At 40.5% G+C, this 18721-nt stretch overlaps 1 protein-coding gene across 2 annotated transcripts in view; it reads right to left on the bottom strand.

Annotated features, from left to right (window-relative positions):
• Positions 1-2412: 2412 nt before the first annotated feature.
• The window catches only part of LOC128645261 (uncharacterized), a 50089-nt gene continuing 33780 nt past the window's right edge, over positions 2413-18721 (bottom strand). Inside the window, exons 4-6 of one of the 2 annotated variants that reach the window (XM_053698112.1) lie at positions 12675-12818; positions 11496-11644; positions 2413-2681 (exon numbers count right to left, since the gene is read on the bottom strand). In XM_053698112.1, the coding sequence (XP_053554087.1) occupies positions 2527-2681; positions 11496-11644; positions 12675-12818 (448 nt within the window). In that variant the 3' untranslated portion in view covers positions 2413-2526. The remainder of the gene's footprint in view (positions 2682-11495; positions 11645-12674; positions 12819-18721) is intronic. The other variant, XM_053698113.1, reaches the window with a different exon arrangement.

Here is an 18721-nt window from a genome sequence, read left to right as displayed (position 1 = left end):
CTGCTACATACCTCTATGCAGATTCATCTGCCCGCTGTCCCCTGATCTGAAGTTTACCTCTCCTCAGATGGCCGAGAAACAGCAATATGATCTTAACTACTCCGGCTAAAATCATAACAAAAACTCTGGTAGATTCTTCTTCAAACTCTGCCAGAGAGATAATAACACACTCCGGTGCTATTTTAAAATAACAAACTTTTGATTGAAGATATAAAACTAAGTATAATCACCATAGTCCTCTCACACATCCTATCTAGTCGTTGGGTGCAAGAGAATGACTGGGAGTGATGTAGAGGGGAGGAGCTATATGCAGCTCTGCTGGGTGAATCCTCTTGCACTTCCTGTTGGGGAGGAGTAATATCCCAGAAGTAATGATGACCCGTGGACTGATCACACTTAACAGAAGAAATAACAAACTTTTGATTGAAGAAAATAAACTAGCTATATTTAACCACTCTCTCCTACAACGTCCTAGCTTGTTGAGAGTTGTAAGAGAATGACTGGCTATGACAGTTAGGGGAGGAGCTATATAACAGCTCTGCTGTGGGTGTCCTCTTGCAACTTCCTGTTGGGAATGAGAATATCCCACAAGTAATGGATGATCCGTGGACTGGATACACCTTACAAGAGAAAAAAAAAATTATGGAGATGAAAATAATATTTTTTTAACACTCCATTAAAGCAATCATCAAAATGGGTATATCAAACAAAATAATCCTGTAAATTCAAGTACAAATGTGTTTATATTTATTAAAATCCCTTTAAGGTAATTCAGTATTAATATCTGGAGCTGATATTTTATATCCTTACCATGCATACTATATATATATGAGACGTAGGAACTATAGGTTTGAATTGATTTGCCCTATTTTTCACTCAAAGGAATGCATTTGTAAAGCTTATTAGAAAAAATTATTAACGGAATTTAACGGTTTCATTTGCATACTGATAAGTAATTTTGGACTGAAAGTGGATGAGTAAAAAGCTATTTTCAAGTGGAAAAATGAAGGCTGCTGAGAACAATTGTATTTCTGAAATTTGCAGAGTAAAGTCACCTACAGAAGGGAATTGTCAGTTTGTCTAATTTACTGAAGCAAAAAGCAGGTAAATCAAAAGACTACAGTAGACTGTAATTTATTACCAGATCAGACAAATAAATCACACTGAAGAAGAAAACATTACATATTGCATCAAGCTACACACACCAGGAACTGATTTATAGCAGTTTATTTGGGTTTCCTCATTAACATATGGAGGTTAAAATAAATACAAAGCTTCCAAGAACACCTACATTACATGCTAACCAGCTAAGTTTTTTAACATAAAAAAATTGTCTGAGAAATAGCAGATTATAGAAAATGTTCTTATGGAGGAACAAGAGAAACAAATAAAGTATTTACATTTAAAAAGGTGTGCACATTTTGACAAAGATTTTTAAACGTGTTCTTAAAATTGTAAAAATGTATTTTTGGTCTTTCAGGAGGACAATTGTGTTCCTTTCACCATCGTCCTCCTGAAAGACCAAAAATACATTTTTACAATTTTAAGAACACGTTTAAAAATCTTTTGTCAAAATGTGCACACCTTTTTAAATGTAAATACTTTTTTTGTTATTTTCTTTTATCAAAATCTTCATGACATATCTCCAATCTTAAAAATGCAGGATATTTTGAGAGATCTTTCCAAAAACAATAATTAGCAATATTATTCTTTAGTTGCTGCTACATTGAGTTTTGCAGCGTCAGTAAAAAAAAAAAAAGAAGCAATCTCGCCCTCTGCAGGTTTGTTATGTGAAATGCAATTGTCTGTAAAAAGTAAATGCATACAGTAATATAGATTAAAAAAAAAAATTGTAGAATTAATGTTCACTGACTTGCAACATTTATAGTATGTCCACGTTTGAGATGAATATTATGGAGAGTCTAAACCACTAATGTTAAGAAACCATGCACAGACCATCTGTGAAATCTGGGTGCACAATTTAGACATGTACAGCACTGCATCATTTGTTTCAGAAGAGTCATTCCGAACAAATATTCTGAAAAATTAGTTTATCAGAACATTCATGTGCTGCACTAAGTCAAAATGAATATTAGTTAACATTTACATTTGTTTTCATTAAAATTAATGTGTGGCACAGTGTCACCTTTAGGTACTTACCTATGCACAGTGGGGAGCCGCGCTAATCCAACCTTTCTTCAGTGTGCCATGGACCCCAGAGCTTCTCCTTTAGCGCAGGTCCTGTGAAGAAAGCTCGGATTAGCGTGGCCAATCACCGCGCTATAGGTAATTTAAACTTGAAGACCTAATTTTAAGCATAACGTATATATGTTAATATGTTTGTTATTCTTTAAATTAGTTTTGTTAACTTTTTGTGAGGATTGTGCATTTGTGACAAACTGAATGCACATCTGTATTGCACATTTCTTTTATTAAAACTTTCTGGTAGGGGTATGTTTTTGTTTGAAATGTGTCCATTTACAAAACTGGTTCCATTTCTTTATAAGCAGCATATTCCAGATATAACTATTTTATTTTCGGCTTTAGATCTGGTAGAACACGCAACAGTCCCATGTCTTTAATACAAGCCTCCAGTAGCCTGTCTGTCTCATTCTGGGTTTGGGATCTTGAAGATGCAAGTCCAGATGACTGTTTTTGCAGCGCTAGCAACTCATCATCCACTGCAGGAGAGGAAATCATTGACAACATTGTTAAAGTGGAACAAAAAAACAATAGATATTCCTAGTATCACACAGAAAGAACAAAGTACTAAAGGGTAGATACAATTCCAATAGAAACATTTATCAGCAAAACTTTATCAAAAAGCTATTTGTAGACAAAATGTTAATAAGCTTTTTCAGATGAAAACATAATTTATGCTTACCTGATAAATTCCTTTCTTCTGTAGTGTGATCAGTCCACGGGTCATCATTACTTCTGGGATATTACTCCTCCCCAACAGGAAGTGCAAGAGGATTCACCCAGCAGAGCTGCATATAGCTCCTCCCCTCTACGTCACTCCCAGTCATTCGACCAAGGACCAACGAGAAAGGAAAAGCCAAGGGTGAAGTGGTGACTGGAGTATAAATTAAAAAATATTTACCTGCCTTAAAAACAGGGCGGGCCGTGGACTGATCACACTACAGAACAAAGGAATTTATCAGGTAAGCATAAATTATGTTTTCTTCTGTTAAGTGTGATCAGTCCACGGGTCATCATTACTTCTGGGATACCAATACCAAAGCAAAAGTACACGGATGACGGGAGGGATAGGCAGGCTCTTTATACAGAAGGAACCACTGCCTGAAGAACCTTTCTCCCAAAAATAGCCTCCGATGAAGCAAAAGTGTCAAATTTGTAAAATTTGGAAAAAGTATGAAGCGAAGACCAAGTTGCAGCCTTGCAAATCTGTTCAACAGAGGCCTCATTCTTGAAGGCCCAAGTGGAAGCCACAGCTCTAGTAGAATGAGCTGTAATTCTTTCAGGAGGCTGCTGTCCAGCAGTCTCATAAGCTAAACGAATTATGCTACGAAGCCAAAAAGAAAGAGAGGTAGCGGAAGCTTTTTGACCTCTCCTCTGCCCAGAGTAAATGACAAACAGAGAAGACGTTTGTCGAAATTCCTTAGTTGCCTGTAAGTAAAATTTTAGAGCACGGACTACATCCAGGTTGTGCAGTAGACGTTCCTTCTTTGAAGAAGGATTTGGGCATAAAGAAGGAACAACAATCTCTTGATTGATATTCCTGTTAGTAACTACCTTAGGTAAGAACCCAGGTTTAGTACGCAGGACTACCTTATCCGAATGAAAAATCAAATAAGGAGAATCACAATGTAAGGCTGATAATTCAGAGACTCTTCGAGCCGAGGAAATAGCCATTAAAAATAGAACTTTCCAAGATAACAACTTTATATCAATGGAATGAAGGGGTTCAAACGGAACGCCCTGTAAAACATTAAGAACAAGGTTTAAACTCCATGGTGGAGCAACAGTTTTAAACACAGGCTTAATTCTGGCCAAAGCCTGACAAAAAGCCTGGACGTCAGGAACTTCTGACAGACGTTTGTGTAACAGAATGGACAGAGCTGAGATCTGTCCCTTTAATGAACTAGCAGATAAACCCTTTTCTAAACCTTCTTGTAGAAAAGACAATATCCTAGGAATCCTAACCTTACTCCAAGAGTAACCTTTGGATTCACACCAATATAGGTATTTACGCCATATCTTATGGTTTCCTAGCCTGTATTAAGGTATCAATAACTGACTCAGAAAATCCACGTCTTGATAAAATCAAGCGTTCAATTTCCAAGCAGTCAGCTTCAGAGAAGTTAGATTTTGATGTTTGAAGGGACCCTGTATCAGAAGGTCCTGTTTCAGAGGTAGAGACCAAGGTGGACAGGATGACATGTCCACCAGGTCTGCATACCAAGTCCTGCGTGGCCACGCAGGTGCTATTAGAATCACTGATGCTCTCTCTTGTTTGATTCTGGCAATCAATCGAGGAAGCAACGGGAAGGGTGGAAACACGTAAGCCATCCTGAAGTCCCAAGGTGCTGTCAGAGCATCTATCAGGACTGCTCCTGGATCCCTGGATCTGGACCCGTAACGAGGAAGCTTGGCGTTCTGTCGAGACGCCATGAGATCTATCTCTGGTTTGCCCCAACGTCGAAGTATTTGGGCAAAGACCTCCGGATGAAGTTCCCACTCCCCCGGATGAAAAGTCTGACGACTTAAGAAATCCGCCTCCCAGTTCTCCACTCCCGGGATGTGGATTGCTGACAGGTGGCAAGAGTGAGACTCTGCCCAGCAAATTATCTTTGATACTTCCATCATAGCTAGGGAGCTTCTTGTCCCTCCCTGATGGTTGATGTAAGCTACAGTCGTGATGTTGTCCGACTGAAACCTGATGAACCCCCGAGTTGTCAACTGGGGCCAAGCCAGGAGGGCATTGAGAACTGCTCTCAATTCCAGAATGTTTATTGGCAGGAGACTCTCCTCCTGACTCCATTGTCCCTGAGCCTTCAGAGAATTCCAGACGGCACCCCAACCTAGAAGGCTGGCGTCGGTTGTTACAATTGTCCAGTCTGGTCTGCTGAATGGCATCCCCCTGGACAGATGTGGCCGAGAAAGCCACCATAGAAGAGAATTTCTGGTCTCTTGATCCAGATTCAGAGAAGGGGATAAGTCTGAGTAATCCCCATTCCACTGACTTAGCATGCACAGTTGCAGTGGTCTGAGGTGTAAGCGTGCAAAGGGTACTATGTCCATTGCCGCTACCATTAAGCCGATTACCTCCATGCATTGAGCCACTGACGGGTGTTGAATGGAATGAAGGGTGCGGCAAGCACTTTGAAGTCTTGTTAGCCTGTCCTCTGTCAGGTAAATCTTCATTTCTACAGAATCTATAAGAGTCCCCAGGAAGGGAACTCTTGTGAGTGGAACGAGTGAACTTTTCTTTTCGTTCACCTTCCATCCATGTGACCTTAGAAATGCCAGCACTAACTCTGTATGAGACTTGGCAGTTTGAAAGCTTGAAGCTTGTATCAGAATGTCGTCTAGGTATGGAGCTACCGAGATTCCCCGCGGTCTTAGTACCGCCAGAAGAGCACCCAGAACCTTTGTGAAGATTCTTGGAGCTGTAGCCAATCCGAATGGAAGAGCCACAAACTGGTAATGCCTGTCTAGGAAGGCAAACCTTAGGTACCGATAATGATCTTTGTGAATCGGTATGTGAAGGTAAGCATCTTTTAAATCTACAGTGGTCATGTATTGACCCTCTTGGATCATAGGTAAAATTGTCCGAATAGTCTCCATCTTGAACGATGGAACTCTTAGGAATTTGTTTAGGATCTTTAAGTCCAGGATTGGTCTGAAAGTTCCCTCTTTTTTGGGAACCACAAACAGATTTGAGTAAAACCCCTGTCCCTGTTCCGATCGTGGAACTGGATGGATTACTCCCATTAACAAGAGCTCTTGTACGCAGCGTAGAAACGCCTCTTTCTTTGTCTGGATTGTTGACAATCTTGACAGATGAAATCTCTCTCTTGGAGGAGAGTATTTGAAGTCCAGAAGGTATCCCTGAGATATTATCTCTAGCGCCCAGGGATCCTGAACATCTCTTGCCCAAGCCTGGGTGAAGAGAGAAAGTCTGCCCCCCACTAGATCCGATCCCGGATCGGGGGCCCTCAATTCATGCTGTTTTAGGGGCAGCAGCAGGTTTCCTAGTCTGCTTGCCCTTGTTCCAGGACTGGTTAGGTTTCCAGCCTTGTCTGTAGCGAGCAACAGCTCCTTCCTGTTTTGGTGCAGAGGAAGTTGATGCTGCTCCTGCTTTGAAATTACGAAAGGAACGAAAATTAGACCGTCTAGTCTTGGCTTTGGCTTTGTCCTGAGGCAGGGCATGGCCTTTACCTCCTGTAATGTCAGCGATAATCTCTTTCAACCCGGGCCCGAATAAGGTCTGCCCTTTGAAAGGTATATTAAGCAATTTAGACTTAGAAGTAACATCAGCTGACCAGGATTTTAACGACAGCGCCCTGCGTGCCTGAATGGCGAATCCTGAATTCTTCGCCGTAAGTTTAGTAAGATGTACTACGGCCTCCGAAATGAATGAATTAGCTAGTTTAAGGACTCTAAGCCTGTCCGTAATGTCGTCCAGAGTAGCTGAACCAATGTTCTCTTCCAGAGACTCAATCCAGAATGCCGCTGCAGCCGTGATCGGCGCAATGCATGCAAGGGGTTGCAATATAAAACCTTGTTGAACAAACATTTTCTTAAGGTAACCCTCTAACTTTTTATCCATTGGATCTGAAAAAGCACAGCTATCCTCCACCGGGATAGTGGTACGCTTAGCTAAGGTAGAAACTGCTCCCTCCACCTTAGGGACCGTTTGCCATAAGTCCCTTGTGGTGGCGTCTATTGGAAACATTTTTCTAAATATCGGAGGGGGTGAGAACGGCACACCGGGTCTATCCCACTCCTTAGTAACAATTTCAGTAAGTCTCTTAGGTATAGGAAAAACCTCAGTACTCGTCGGTACCGCAAAATATTTATCCAACCTACACATTTTCTCTGGTATTGCAACTGTGTTACAATCATTCAGAGCCGCTAACACCTCCCCTAGTAATACACGGAGGTTTTCCAGTTTAAATTTAAAATTTGAAATATCTGAATCCAGTCTGTTTGGATCAGAACCGTCACCCACAGAATGAAGTTCTCCGTCCTCATGTTCTGCCACCTGTGACGCAGTGTCTGACATGGCCCTAATATTATCAGCGCACTCTGTTCTCACCCCAGAGTGATCACGCTTACCTCTTAGTTCTGGTAATTTAGCCAAAACCTCAGTCATAACAGTAGCCATATCCTGTAATGTGATTTGTAATGGCCGCCCAGATGTACTAGGCGCTACAATATCACGCACCTCCCTCTGAGCGGGAGATGTAGGTACTGACACGTGAGGCGAGTTAGTCGGCATAACTCTCCCCTCGTTGTTTGGTGAAATTTGTTCAATTTGTACAGACTGACTTTTATTTAAAGTAGCATCAATACAGTTAGTACATAAATTTCTATTGGGCTCCACTTTGGCATTGCAACAAATGACACAGGTATCATCCTCTGAATCAGACATGTTTAACACACTAGCAAATAAACTTGCAACTTGGAAATACAATTCAATTAGAATAATATTAAAACGTACTGTGCCTTTAAGAAGCACAGAAGATCTATGACAGTTGAAAATTAATAAATTGAAACAGTTATAGCCTCAATCCTTGTAAACAACACAACTTTAGCAAAGGTTTAATCCCATTAGCAAAGATAACAAATTCTGAAAGCAGGAAACAAATTACAGAATAAACGTTTTTTATCTCAGGCAAACTATAATTCTCACAGCTCTGCTGAGAGAAATTACCTCCCTCAAAATAAGTTTTGAAGACCCCTGAGCTCTGTAGAGATGAACCGGATCATGCAGGGAATACAATGAGTTGCTGACTGAAATATTTGATGCATAGTAAAAGCGCCAAAAAACGGCCCCTCCCCCTCACACACAGCAGTGAGGGAGAACAGAAACTGTCAGAAAAACAGATTAAGCAACTGCCAAGTGGAAAAATAGTGCCCAAACATTTATTCACACAGTACCTCAGCAAATGAAAACGATTTTACATTCCAGCAAAAACGTTAAACATAATCTCTAGTTATTAAACAGCTTTATGTATTTCTTACAGTGTAATTCTAGTGAAGTACCATTCCCCAGAATACTGAAGTGTAAAGTATACATACATGACATTATATCGGTATGGCAGGATTTTCTCATCAATTCCATTGTCAGAAAATAAAAACTGCTACATACCTCTATGCAGATTCATCTGCCCGCTGTCCCCTGATCTGAAGTTTACCTCACTCCTCAGATGGCCGAGAACAGCAATATGATCTTAACTACTCCGGCTAAAATCATAGCAAAACTCTGGTAGATTCTTCTTCAAACTCTGCCAGAGAGGTAATAACACACTCCGGTGCTATTTTAAAATAACAAACTTTTGATTGAAGATATAAAACTAAGTATAATCACCATAGTCCTCTCACACATCCTATCTAGTCGTTGGGTGCAAGAGAATGACTGGGAGTGACGTAGAGGGGAGGAGCTATATGCAGCTCTGCTGGGTGAATCCTCTTGCACTTCCTGTTGGGGAGGAGTAATATCCCAGAAGTAATGATGACCCGTGGACTGATCACACTTAACAGAAGAAATATATAATTCCTTAACCAATAGCTGTGCTGAGCTATTTTTAGTTTTTACATGCTGGTCACATTTAAAGGGACAGTCTACACCAGAATTGTTATTGTTTTAAAAGTATAGATAATCCCTTTTTTACCCATTCCCTAGTTTTGCATAACCAACACAGTTATATTTATATATTTTTTTTTACCTCTGTGACTATCTTGTATCTAAGCCTCTGCAGACTGCCCCTTTATTTCAGTTCTTTTGACAGACTTGCAGTTTAGCCAATCAGTGATGGCTCCCAGGTAACTTCACGTGCATGAGCACAGTGTTATCTATATGAAAAACATGAACTAACACCCTCTAGTGGTGAAAAACCTGTTAAAATGCATTCTTAAGAGGCGGCCTTCAAGGTCTAAGAAATTAGCATATGAAGCTCCTAGGTTAAGCTTTCAACTAAGAATACCAAGAGAACAAAGAAAAATTGGTGATAAAAGTAAATTGGAAAATTGTTTAAAATTTACATGCCCTATTTGAATCATGAAAGTTTTTTTTGGACTAGACTGTCCCTTTAGCCCCTATAGCCATATGACATAGATCTAGGTTGTGCGGCACAAAGCCCATTGTACTGCATAACATATATCTATGTTGCAGCTTCAGGAAGCTCCAGCAGTCTCAGCTGTCAAGTAAGAACCAAGAGCTGCTGTTCCTGAGCTGCAGGCATCTTTTTTCATATGGTAACGTAGCACTATCGAATTTCTATTTTCTTAAAAATTTTGTGTCATGATTGCACAAGTGTTATGTAAATAATTTCAGTGATACATTTGTGGAAAAATTAAAGATTTAAAAGGGTGGCATGAAATATACGAAAATGGGCCTACATCAAAAAAATGTAGTTTTGATAGGTAAATAAAAAGACAAGGCTCTAGTTCTGTTTAAATGGAGTGATAGCAAAAATGCTAAAAATTCTCTGGTATTTTGGGCAAGTTCCTGGCCAGGTGATCACTATTATCACAGTGATCACCTATTAAAATTTATATAGGGGGCTTTATTTTAAAGTGGGGATTCTGGGCTCTAAAACAATGGGTGCTGGGGGTCTCTATGCCTCTTATTAAAAAATGTATTAAAAACTTTAAATAAACAATGCTGTTTGTTTTTTTTCTAAACTCTATAGTGAAAAGGGGGTTATCATCATATAAATTAGGGCCTTTTGACTATATATAATATTATATATATATATATACACATACACACATACATATACATACACGCACACATACAGTACATATATATAACATTTTGATTTCTGTGTAGGGTCTACCATGAGCCGCTGCTAAAATTAAAGCACATTTATTCACACCAGGTGATCATAGGCCCGTGTCACCCTTGTTTGTATCTCATTGTGTTTCATTGTGTGGCTGTAGGCTAGGGACCAAGGAAGAGACCTTGATGTAGGGTCCTAGGCATATCATCATTTGGAAAGATGCTGTATCTAACTTCAATTTTACATTTAATCTAGCTGTGTGCTTGCAATAGAGTGCCAGACTTTCTATGTGATGTGTTAACAAATTTGTTTTGTTATTTTTCCTATGGGCTTTGCACCTAGGCTTGTCTGGGGTTACCTAACCGAGTCACTGAAAGCACTGCAGCTGTCTGTGAGTGCTGGAGAGCACCCAGAGCTGTGAGTTTTGCAGGGTCATGGGATGGGTACCTATTACAGTTTGCGAGTGTAGTCCATTTCCATGTTTTGTATATGTCTAAGGAAATTACAAAAGGGTCTGTGTAACTGTTGTTGGTTGAACGCATGCATTGTGGGGCTGTAGGTTAGGGTCTCAGGGAGGAAGAGACCTTGATGTGGTTCTATCACCATTTGGCTAAAGGCTGTAACTAACACTTCCATGTTGCTTTTAATCTAGCTGTGTGCTTGCAAGAGAGTACCAGACATTCTATTATGTTGTGCGTGGACCTTCTGCTCAAATAAATGAACATTTATGAACGCCAGGTGATCACTATTAACCACAGTGATTACCTAGCTATTAAAACTTAAATAGAGGCTTTATTTAAAGAGGGGCTTCTGGACGTTAAAATAAGGGGGCATGGGAGTCTTGTAGGCATTTTTGATTATTATAATGCGATATATAGTGCTTAAACATGTTTATTTTATTTCTTTTTAAAATGTACTTGTACTTTATACCCCCAAGACACATACTGTTTGAAATACCTTTCAAACTGTGAGTTTTAGGGGTCTCTATGATTTAAGGGAGCTGAGATTAGGGGGATTACACACAACCCCCCCCCCCCATGCAGCTCCCTTAAGTCTTGTACATCTATTGTGCACTTCCTGGTTTCCAGGACTTGGTGAGTAGCCTGTTAAGCGGTTAAAGTAAGCAAAAAAGTTGCAAGATATATATTTTTTTTTAATAATTAAAAAATCAGATTTTTAAATAAGGAATCTGTTGTTTTTATAGTGACAGCAAACATGGAATAACGTATTACTGATATTTATCTTCACACACTCATACAAACATAACATTTCAAGTGCTGTGGTCCTTCCCTACTATGGTTGACCTAAACAATGTTTGGAGAAACTATAAAGAAGTAAAAAAGGGCAAAAAAAACAAACAACTGATAGAATAATATTATAAAGGGGCACAAAAGTGCCATAATAGTCTAAAAATTACATGCTCTTATTCGGAATTTTATGACTATTTACCCTGCACTACTGCTTGCCCCGAGCAGAAACCAACATTGATCCAATCAGCAGCACTTTTTCTCTGTAACTTGCCTCTTTCTTTTTCCATTTGAGCCTTTGCAAGGGCTGCCTGTGTTTTTTGCAAAATTTCCCATAGTTTCTCTCTTTCACTTAAGAGTTGTTTTTCTTTCTGATGAGTAGAGGGAATCAAGTCTGGCTTCCCCATTGTAATGTCAGCTTCACTGTGAACAGTAACAGAGAAATTATCATAATCAATTCTTTACTTTTTCTTACACTTTATAAGAGTTAATAGCAAAAACTGATCTGGAAGTATTTCGACATAAAGGGATGTTGGAAATAGGTGATACAATCTTAAAAGGGATAGTCTAGTGAAAACGAAACTTTCATGATTCAGATCAGGCATGCAATTTTAAACAACTCTCCAATTCACTTTTATCATCAAATGTGCTTTGTTCTCTTGGTATTCTTAGTTGAAGGCTAAACCTAGGTAGGCTCATATGCTAATTTTTGAAGGCGGCCTTTTATCTGGATGCATTTGACATGTTTTTCACAGCTTGATGGCGTTGGTTCATGTGTGCCATATAGATAACATTGTGCTCAAGCCCATGGAGTTATTTATGAGAGGGCACTGATTGGCTAAAATGTAAGTCTGTCAAAAGAACTGAAATAAGGTGGCAGTCTGCAGGGGCTTAGATACAAGGTAATCACAGAGGTAAAACGTGCATTAATATAACTGTATTGATTATGCAAAACTGGGAAATGGATAATAAAGGGATTATCTATATTTTTAAACAATACAAATTCTGGAGTAGACTGTCTCTTTAAAGACCCATTAGAGAGAAGAAAATGACATACTGTCGTTCATTAAAGCACGTCATTTCATCACTATCAACCTGCTTTTCCCAAGTGTAAACGGACGCTCATCCAATAAGCAGTGCTAGTCGCACATCTAGACTGCATATGTGCGTAATCATCAGCTAGTTCCCAGTAGTGCATTGCTGATTGTGAAAAAAAAGTCTCTTAAAACTGCAGCCTCTATCTGAACAATGAAAGCTGTTTAAATAGCACTACTGATTGGTTCAGTGGCAGTTTCCACTCAGGACCAGCATCACCCAGAGCAGTACTCTACAAGTGTGTTTAACCCCTCTGAGGGGGTTAAACACATAGATGGTCAATGGTAATAAAGTTACATGTTCTTATACATATAATTTTTTTCACTATAGTGGCAATTATTTTACTGGTCCTGGTTACCTAGACTCAGGAAGGTTTGTCATTCTTTCCAGTTCTAGTGATGCAGCATGCAGCTCTTCCCATGTCTTGGCTTCCTCGGAGAGTACGGAATCCAGATCCCCAGTTTCAGTCAATAATGAAACAAACTTCTCTCGTTCTGAACTTCTAAAAAGAACCAAATCATATAATATAATTGGTTTCTACTGAATGACTTCTTGATCATAGTTTTGTTTTTTCAGTAACAGTGATTGCCATGTAAGTAATAGCAAATAGTTCATAATCTAAGTACATCAAATACTTCTAAAAAACCAAAAAAGTATTTAAATTATATAAGATACAGATAGGTATAAATTGTAAAATCCCTGTCTGCAGCTATTGCCTAGGATTTTATACAAAAACATTCCCCAGAGATTGTCAAGCTTCTGTTCAACTTAGGAGCCAGACAGAAAAGTGATGGACCAGCTAAACGAGTTATAGATAGTGTGTTATAAAGAGACATAAGCAAAATTCTACTCTGCCATGGCTTAGCAAACCTTTTTCTATTAAGCCCCACTGCAGGCAATTTATCAGTGAGAAGCCCACATATTTGTTTTGTTTTTATTTCCAGCAAATTCAAACTATACCATTATTTTATGTATATATCATGATATGTAACTGTACATCAAAATGTGTGAAAACAATGTACATATAATAAACAAGGTTGTAAACAGGCGTGTGCTTCTCTCTAAAAACTATAGTCACAAGAAGGGGCTATCCTTATATAAGTAAGTGCCTTTGGGTATAATAATATAATTTTGATGACCACATGAACCTCTACTCAGATGCACATTTATTCACACCAGGTGATCACTATTACAATGGTTATCATTTGGCTATTAACCCATTAAGCCAAATGGATATAGGTACTACGTCACACAGTACTTTGTCCAGAGTTCAAAGTTGACGTAGTACCTACGTCCAACACAGGGGCGCATGCTGTGTCCCCACTGTCAGCTTAGACAGAGAAGACTGCTGCTGGGGACAGAAGCATCTTGTCTTCATATGGTAAGGGAGCGCTGATCATGCTACTTTACTATATGAAGGCAGATCACTGATAAAGACTGTGAAACTCTATCACTTTCTGTATCAGCTGCGGTGGTGCCATGGGAGGTATGGGAGGGAGGCGGAGTGGGTTCCCTACGCTACAAAAACATTTTTGGAAGGGGAAAGGAAGGGATCGGTCCACTACCCTACAGAAAAGGGGACAATTAGAGGGGTAAGTAGGTCCCTACAGTGAGATCGCTTGAAGGGGGAGGTGGGGATAGTGAGGGGGGATCCCTACACTACAGAAAAAAAACAACAATAGAAAAACCCCATTAAAAAAACCCTCCCCGCTCAGACCAGCATATTGCCAGTAACAAACAAATCTATCTGCTACTGATGAGCTCTAAAAAGAACGAAACAGGCTGTCTAATTGTGGTTTCTAGATAATAGATCTTGTGGTAATAGACCTCACAAACAATTCAATTCAGCTACAAACGATAGAGTATTTTAAAATGTTTGTGTTTACCCATCTTCTTAATAAAGCAAATTAAAAGTTATATTTTAACCCAATCTTTGCCTCTACAAGTCAGTCTGGGCAAAGAGTGCTATAAAAGCATTTCTTTCCAGGGACTCTAATCCCTATTGTTTGTACTAATGTTGTATTAAATGCTAGCACCACTTCTCATCAGCAACTATACATTGATACCAATACAATAGGTATCACAAGTAACAAAAATAACTGAGAAGCTTGCCTTCATAGTGCCCTTGCTAAATTTTGTGTAGCGTAACATTTAAATGGTACCTTTACCCAACAAGATCTAACAAACTCGAGATAGCAAACACTCAACTATGTTACAGAGGCGGCCCACATAGAGGCACATACATGCATATATGGTGGCATTGTGAAAATATTAAGGACATTTGGGACCAAACGTCTACACTAATCAGCATCATATTTCATACCCAGATTAAGTTGTCCCCTGAGCAGGCCTTATTACACTTTCCAGTAACACAGATTCACAATAGACATAGAAAACTCATTATGATCATTTGCACCGTGGTTAGAATTGAAATAGCGAGATTATGGAAAACAGTTCCTCCTAATTTCACACATATCACAAAGAGAATAGAGTATCATTATGATATGGATAGCTTAAAGGGACACCAAACCCAAATTTTTTCTTTCGTGATTCAAATAGAGCATGCAATTTTAAACAACTTTCTAATTTACACCTATTATCAAATTTTCTTCATTCTTTTGGTATGTTTGTTTGAAAAGCAAGAATGTAAGTTTAGATGCCGGCCCATTTTTGGTGAACAAACTGTGTTGTCCTTGCTGATTGGACAGCAATATACAAGTGCTGTCCATGGTTCTGAACAAACAATTTGCTGGCTCCTTAGCTTAGATACCTTCTTTTTCAAATAAAGATAGCAAGAGAACAAAGAAAAATTGATAATAGGAGAAAAACATAATTTATGCTTACCTGATAAATGTATTTCTCTTGTAGTGTATCCAGTCCACGGATCATCCATTACTTGTGGGATATTCTCCTTCCCAACAGGAAGTTGCAAGAGGATCACCCACAGCAGAGCTGCTATATAGCTCCTCCCCTCACTGCCATATCCAGTCATTCGACCGAAACAAGACGAGAAAGGAGAAACCATAGGGTGCAGTGGTAACTGTAGTTCAATTAAAATTTAGACCTGCCTTAAAAGGACAGGGCGGGCTGTGGACTGGATACACTACAAGAGAAATAAATTTATCAGGTAAGCATAAATTATGTTTCCTCTTGTTAAGTGTATCCAGTCCACGGATCATCCATTACTTGTGGGATACCAATACCAAAGCTAAAGTACACGGATGATGGGAGGGACAAGGCAGGAACTTAAACGGAAGGAACCACTGCCTGTAGAACCTTTCTCCCAAAAACAGCCTCCGAAGAAGCAAAAGTGTCAAATTTGTAAAATTTTGAAAAGGTGTGAAGCGAAGACCAAGTCGCAGCCTTGCAAATCTGTTCAACAGAGGCCTCATTTTTAAAGGCCCAGGTGGGAGCCACAGCTCTAGTAGAATGAGCTGTAATCCTTTCAGGGGGCTGCTGTCCAGCAGTCTCATAGGCTAAGCGTATTATGCTCCAAAGCCAAAAGGAGAGAGAGGTTGCCGAAGCTTTTTGACCTCTCCTCTGTCCAGAGTAAACGACAAACAGGGCAGATGTTTGACGAAAATCTTTAGTAGCCTGTAAGTAAAACTTCAAGGCACGGACTACGTCCAGATTATGCAAAAAAGACGTTCCTTCTTTGAAGACGGATTAGGACACAATGATGGAACAACAATCTCTTGATTGATATTCCTGTTAGAAACCACCTTAGGTAAAAATCCAGGTTTGGTACGCAGAACTACCTTGTCTGAATGAAAAATCAGATAAGGAGAATCACAATGTAAGGCAGATAACTCAGAAACTCTTCGAGCCGAGGAAATAGCCATCAAAAACAGAACTTTCCAAGATAAAAGTTTAATATCAATGGAATGAAGGGGTTCAAACGGAACTCCCTGAAGAACTTTAAGAACCAAGTTTAAGCTCCACAGGGAACAACAGTTTTAAACACAGGCTTAATCCTAACCAAAGCCTGACAAAATGCCTGGACGTCTGGAACTTCTGCCAGACGCTTGTGCAAAAGAATAGACAGAGCAGAGATCTGTCCTTTTAAAGAACTAGCTGATAAGCCTTTGTCCAAACCCTCTTGGAGAAAGGACAATATCCTAGGAATCCTAACCTTACTCCATGAGTAACTCTTGGATTCACACCAATAAAGATATTTACGTCATATCTTATGGTAGATTTTCCTGGTGACAGGCTTCCGAGCCTGTATTAAGGTATCAATGACTGACTCGGAGAAGCCACGCCTTGATAAAATCAAGCGTTCAATCTCCATGCAGTCAGTCTCAGAGAAATTAGATTTGGATGATTGAAAGGACCTTGTATTAGGTCCTGCCTCAGAGGCAGAGTTCATGGTGGAAGAGATGACATGTCCACTAGGTCTGCATACCAGGTCCTGCGTGGCCACGCAGGCGCTATCAGAATCACTGATGCTCTCTCCTGTTTGATTTTGGCAATCAGTCGAGGGAGCAGAGGAAACGGTGGAAAAACATAGGTCAGGTTGAAGAACCAAGGAGCTGCTAGAGCATCTATCAGCGTTGCTCCCGGGTCCCTGGATCCGTAACAAGGAAGCTTGGCGTTCTGGCGAGACGCCATAAGATCCAGTTCTGGTTTGCCCCAACGATGGACCAGTTGAGCAAACACCTCCGGATGGAGTTCCCACTCCCCCGGATGAAAAGTCTGACGACTTAGAAAATCCACCTCCCAGTTCTCTACGCCTGGGATGTGGATCGCTGACAGGTGGCAAAAGTGAGACTCTGCCCAGCGAATTATCTTTGAGACTTCTAACATCGCTAGGGAACTCTTGGTTCCCCCTTGATGGTTGATGTAAGCCACAGTCGTGATGTTGTCCGACTGAAATCTGATGAACCTCAGTGTTGCTAACTGAGGCCAAGCTAGAAGAGCCTTGAATATTGCTCTTAACTCCAGAATATTTATTGGGAGGAGTTTCTCCTCCTGAGTCCACGATCCCTGAGCCTTCAGGGAGTTCCAGACTGTGCCCCAACCTAGAAGGCTGGCATCTGTTGTTACAATCGTCCAATCTGGCCTGCGAAAGGTTATACCCTTGGACAGATGGACCCGAGAAAGCCACCAGAGAAGAGAATCTCTGGTCTCTTGATCCAGATTTAGTAGAGGGGACAAATCTGAGTAATCCCCATTCCACTGACTTAGCATGCATAATTGCAGCGGTCTGAGATGCAGGCGCACAAATGGCACTATGTCCATTGCCGCTACCATTAAGCCGATTACTTCCATGCACTGAGCCACTGACGGGCGTGGAATGGAATGAAGGACACGGCAAGCATTTAATAGTTTTGATAACCTGGACTCCGTCAGGTAAATTTTCATCTCTGCAGAATCTATAAGAGTCCCTAGGAAGGAGACTCTTGTGAGTGGTGATAGAGAACTCTTTTCCACGTTCACTTTCCACCCATGCGACCTCAGAAATGCCAGAACTATCTCTGTATGAGACTTGGCAATTTGAAAGCTTGACGCCTGTATCAGGATGTCGTCTAGATACGGAGCCACCGCTATGCCTCGCAGTCTTAGAACCTCCAGAAGTGAGCCCAGAACCTTTGTAAAAATTCTCGGGGCAGTGGCCAACCCGAAGGGAAGAGCTACAAATTGGTAATGCCTGTCTAGAAAGGCAAACCTTAGGAACCGATGATGATCTTTGTAAATCGGTATGTGAAGGTAGGCATCCTTAAGTCCACTGTGGTCATGTACTGACCCTCTTGGATCATGGGTAGGATGGTCCGAATAGTTTCCATTTTGAATGATGGAACTCTGAGGAATTTGTTTAAGATCTTTAGATCCAAGATTGGTCTGAAGGTTCCCTCTTTCTTGGGAACCACAAACAGATTTGAATAAAATCCCTGTCCTTGTTCCGTCCATGGAACTGGATGGATCACTCCCATTACTAGGAGGTCTTGCACACAGCTTAGGAATGCCTCTTTCTTTATCTGGTTTGCTGATAACCTTGAAAGATGAAATCTCCCTTGTGGAGGAGAAGCTTTGAAGTCCAGAAGATATCCCTGAGATATGATCTCCAACGCCCAGGGATCCTGAACATCTCTTGCCCACGCCTGGGCGAAGAGAGAAAGTCTGCCCCCCACTAGATCCGTTTCCGGATAGGGGGCCGTTCCTTCATGCTGTCTTGGGGGCAGCAGCAGGCTTTCTGGCCTGCTTGCCCTTGTTCCAGGACTGGTTAGGTTTCCAGGCCTGTGTGGAATGAGCAACAGTTCCCTCTTGTTTTGAAGCGGAGGAAGTTGATGCTGCTCCTGCCTTGAAATTTCGAAAGGCACGAAAATTAGACTGTTTGGCCTTTGATTTGGCCCTGTCCTGAGGAAGGGTATGACCCTTGCCTCCAGTAATGTCAGCAATAATTTC

The sequence above is a fragment of the Bombina bombina genome, chromosome 1 (assembly GCF_027579735.1).
Source record: "Bombina bombina isolate aBomBom1 chromosome 1, aBomBom1.pri, whole genome shotgun sequence".
NCBI classification, from domain to species: Eukaryota; Metazoa; Chordata; class Amphibia; order Anura; family Bombinatoridae; genus Bombina; species Bombina bombina.
This window is presented reverse-complemented; position numbering and strand designations above follow the sequence as displayed.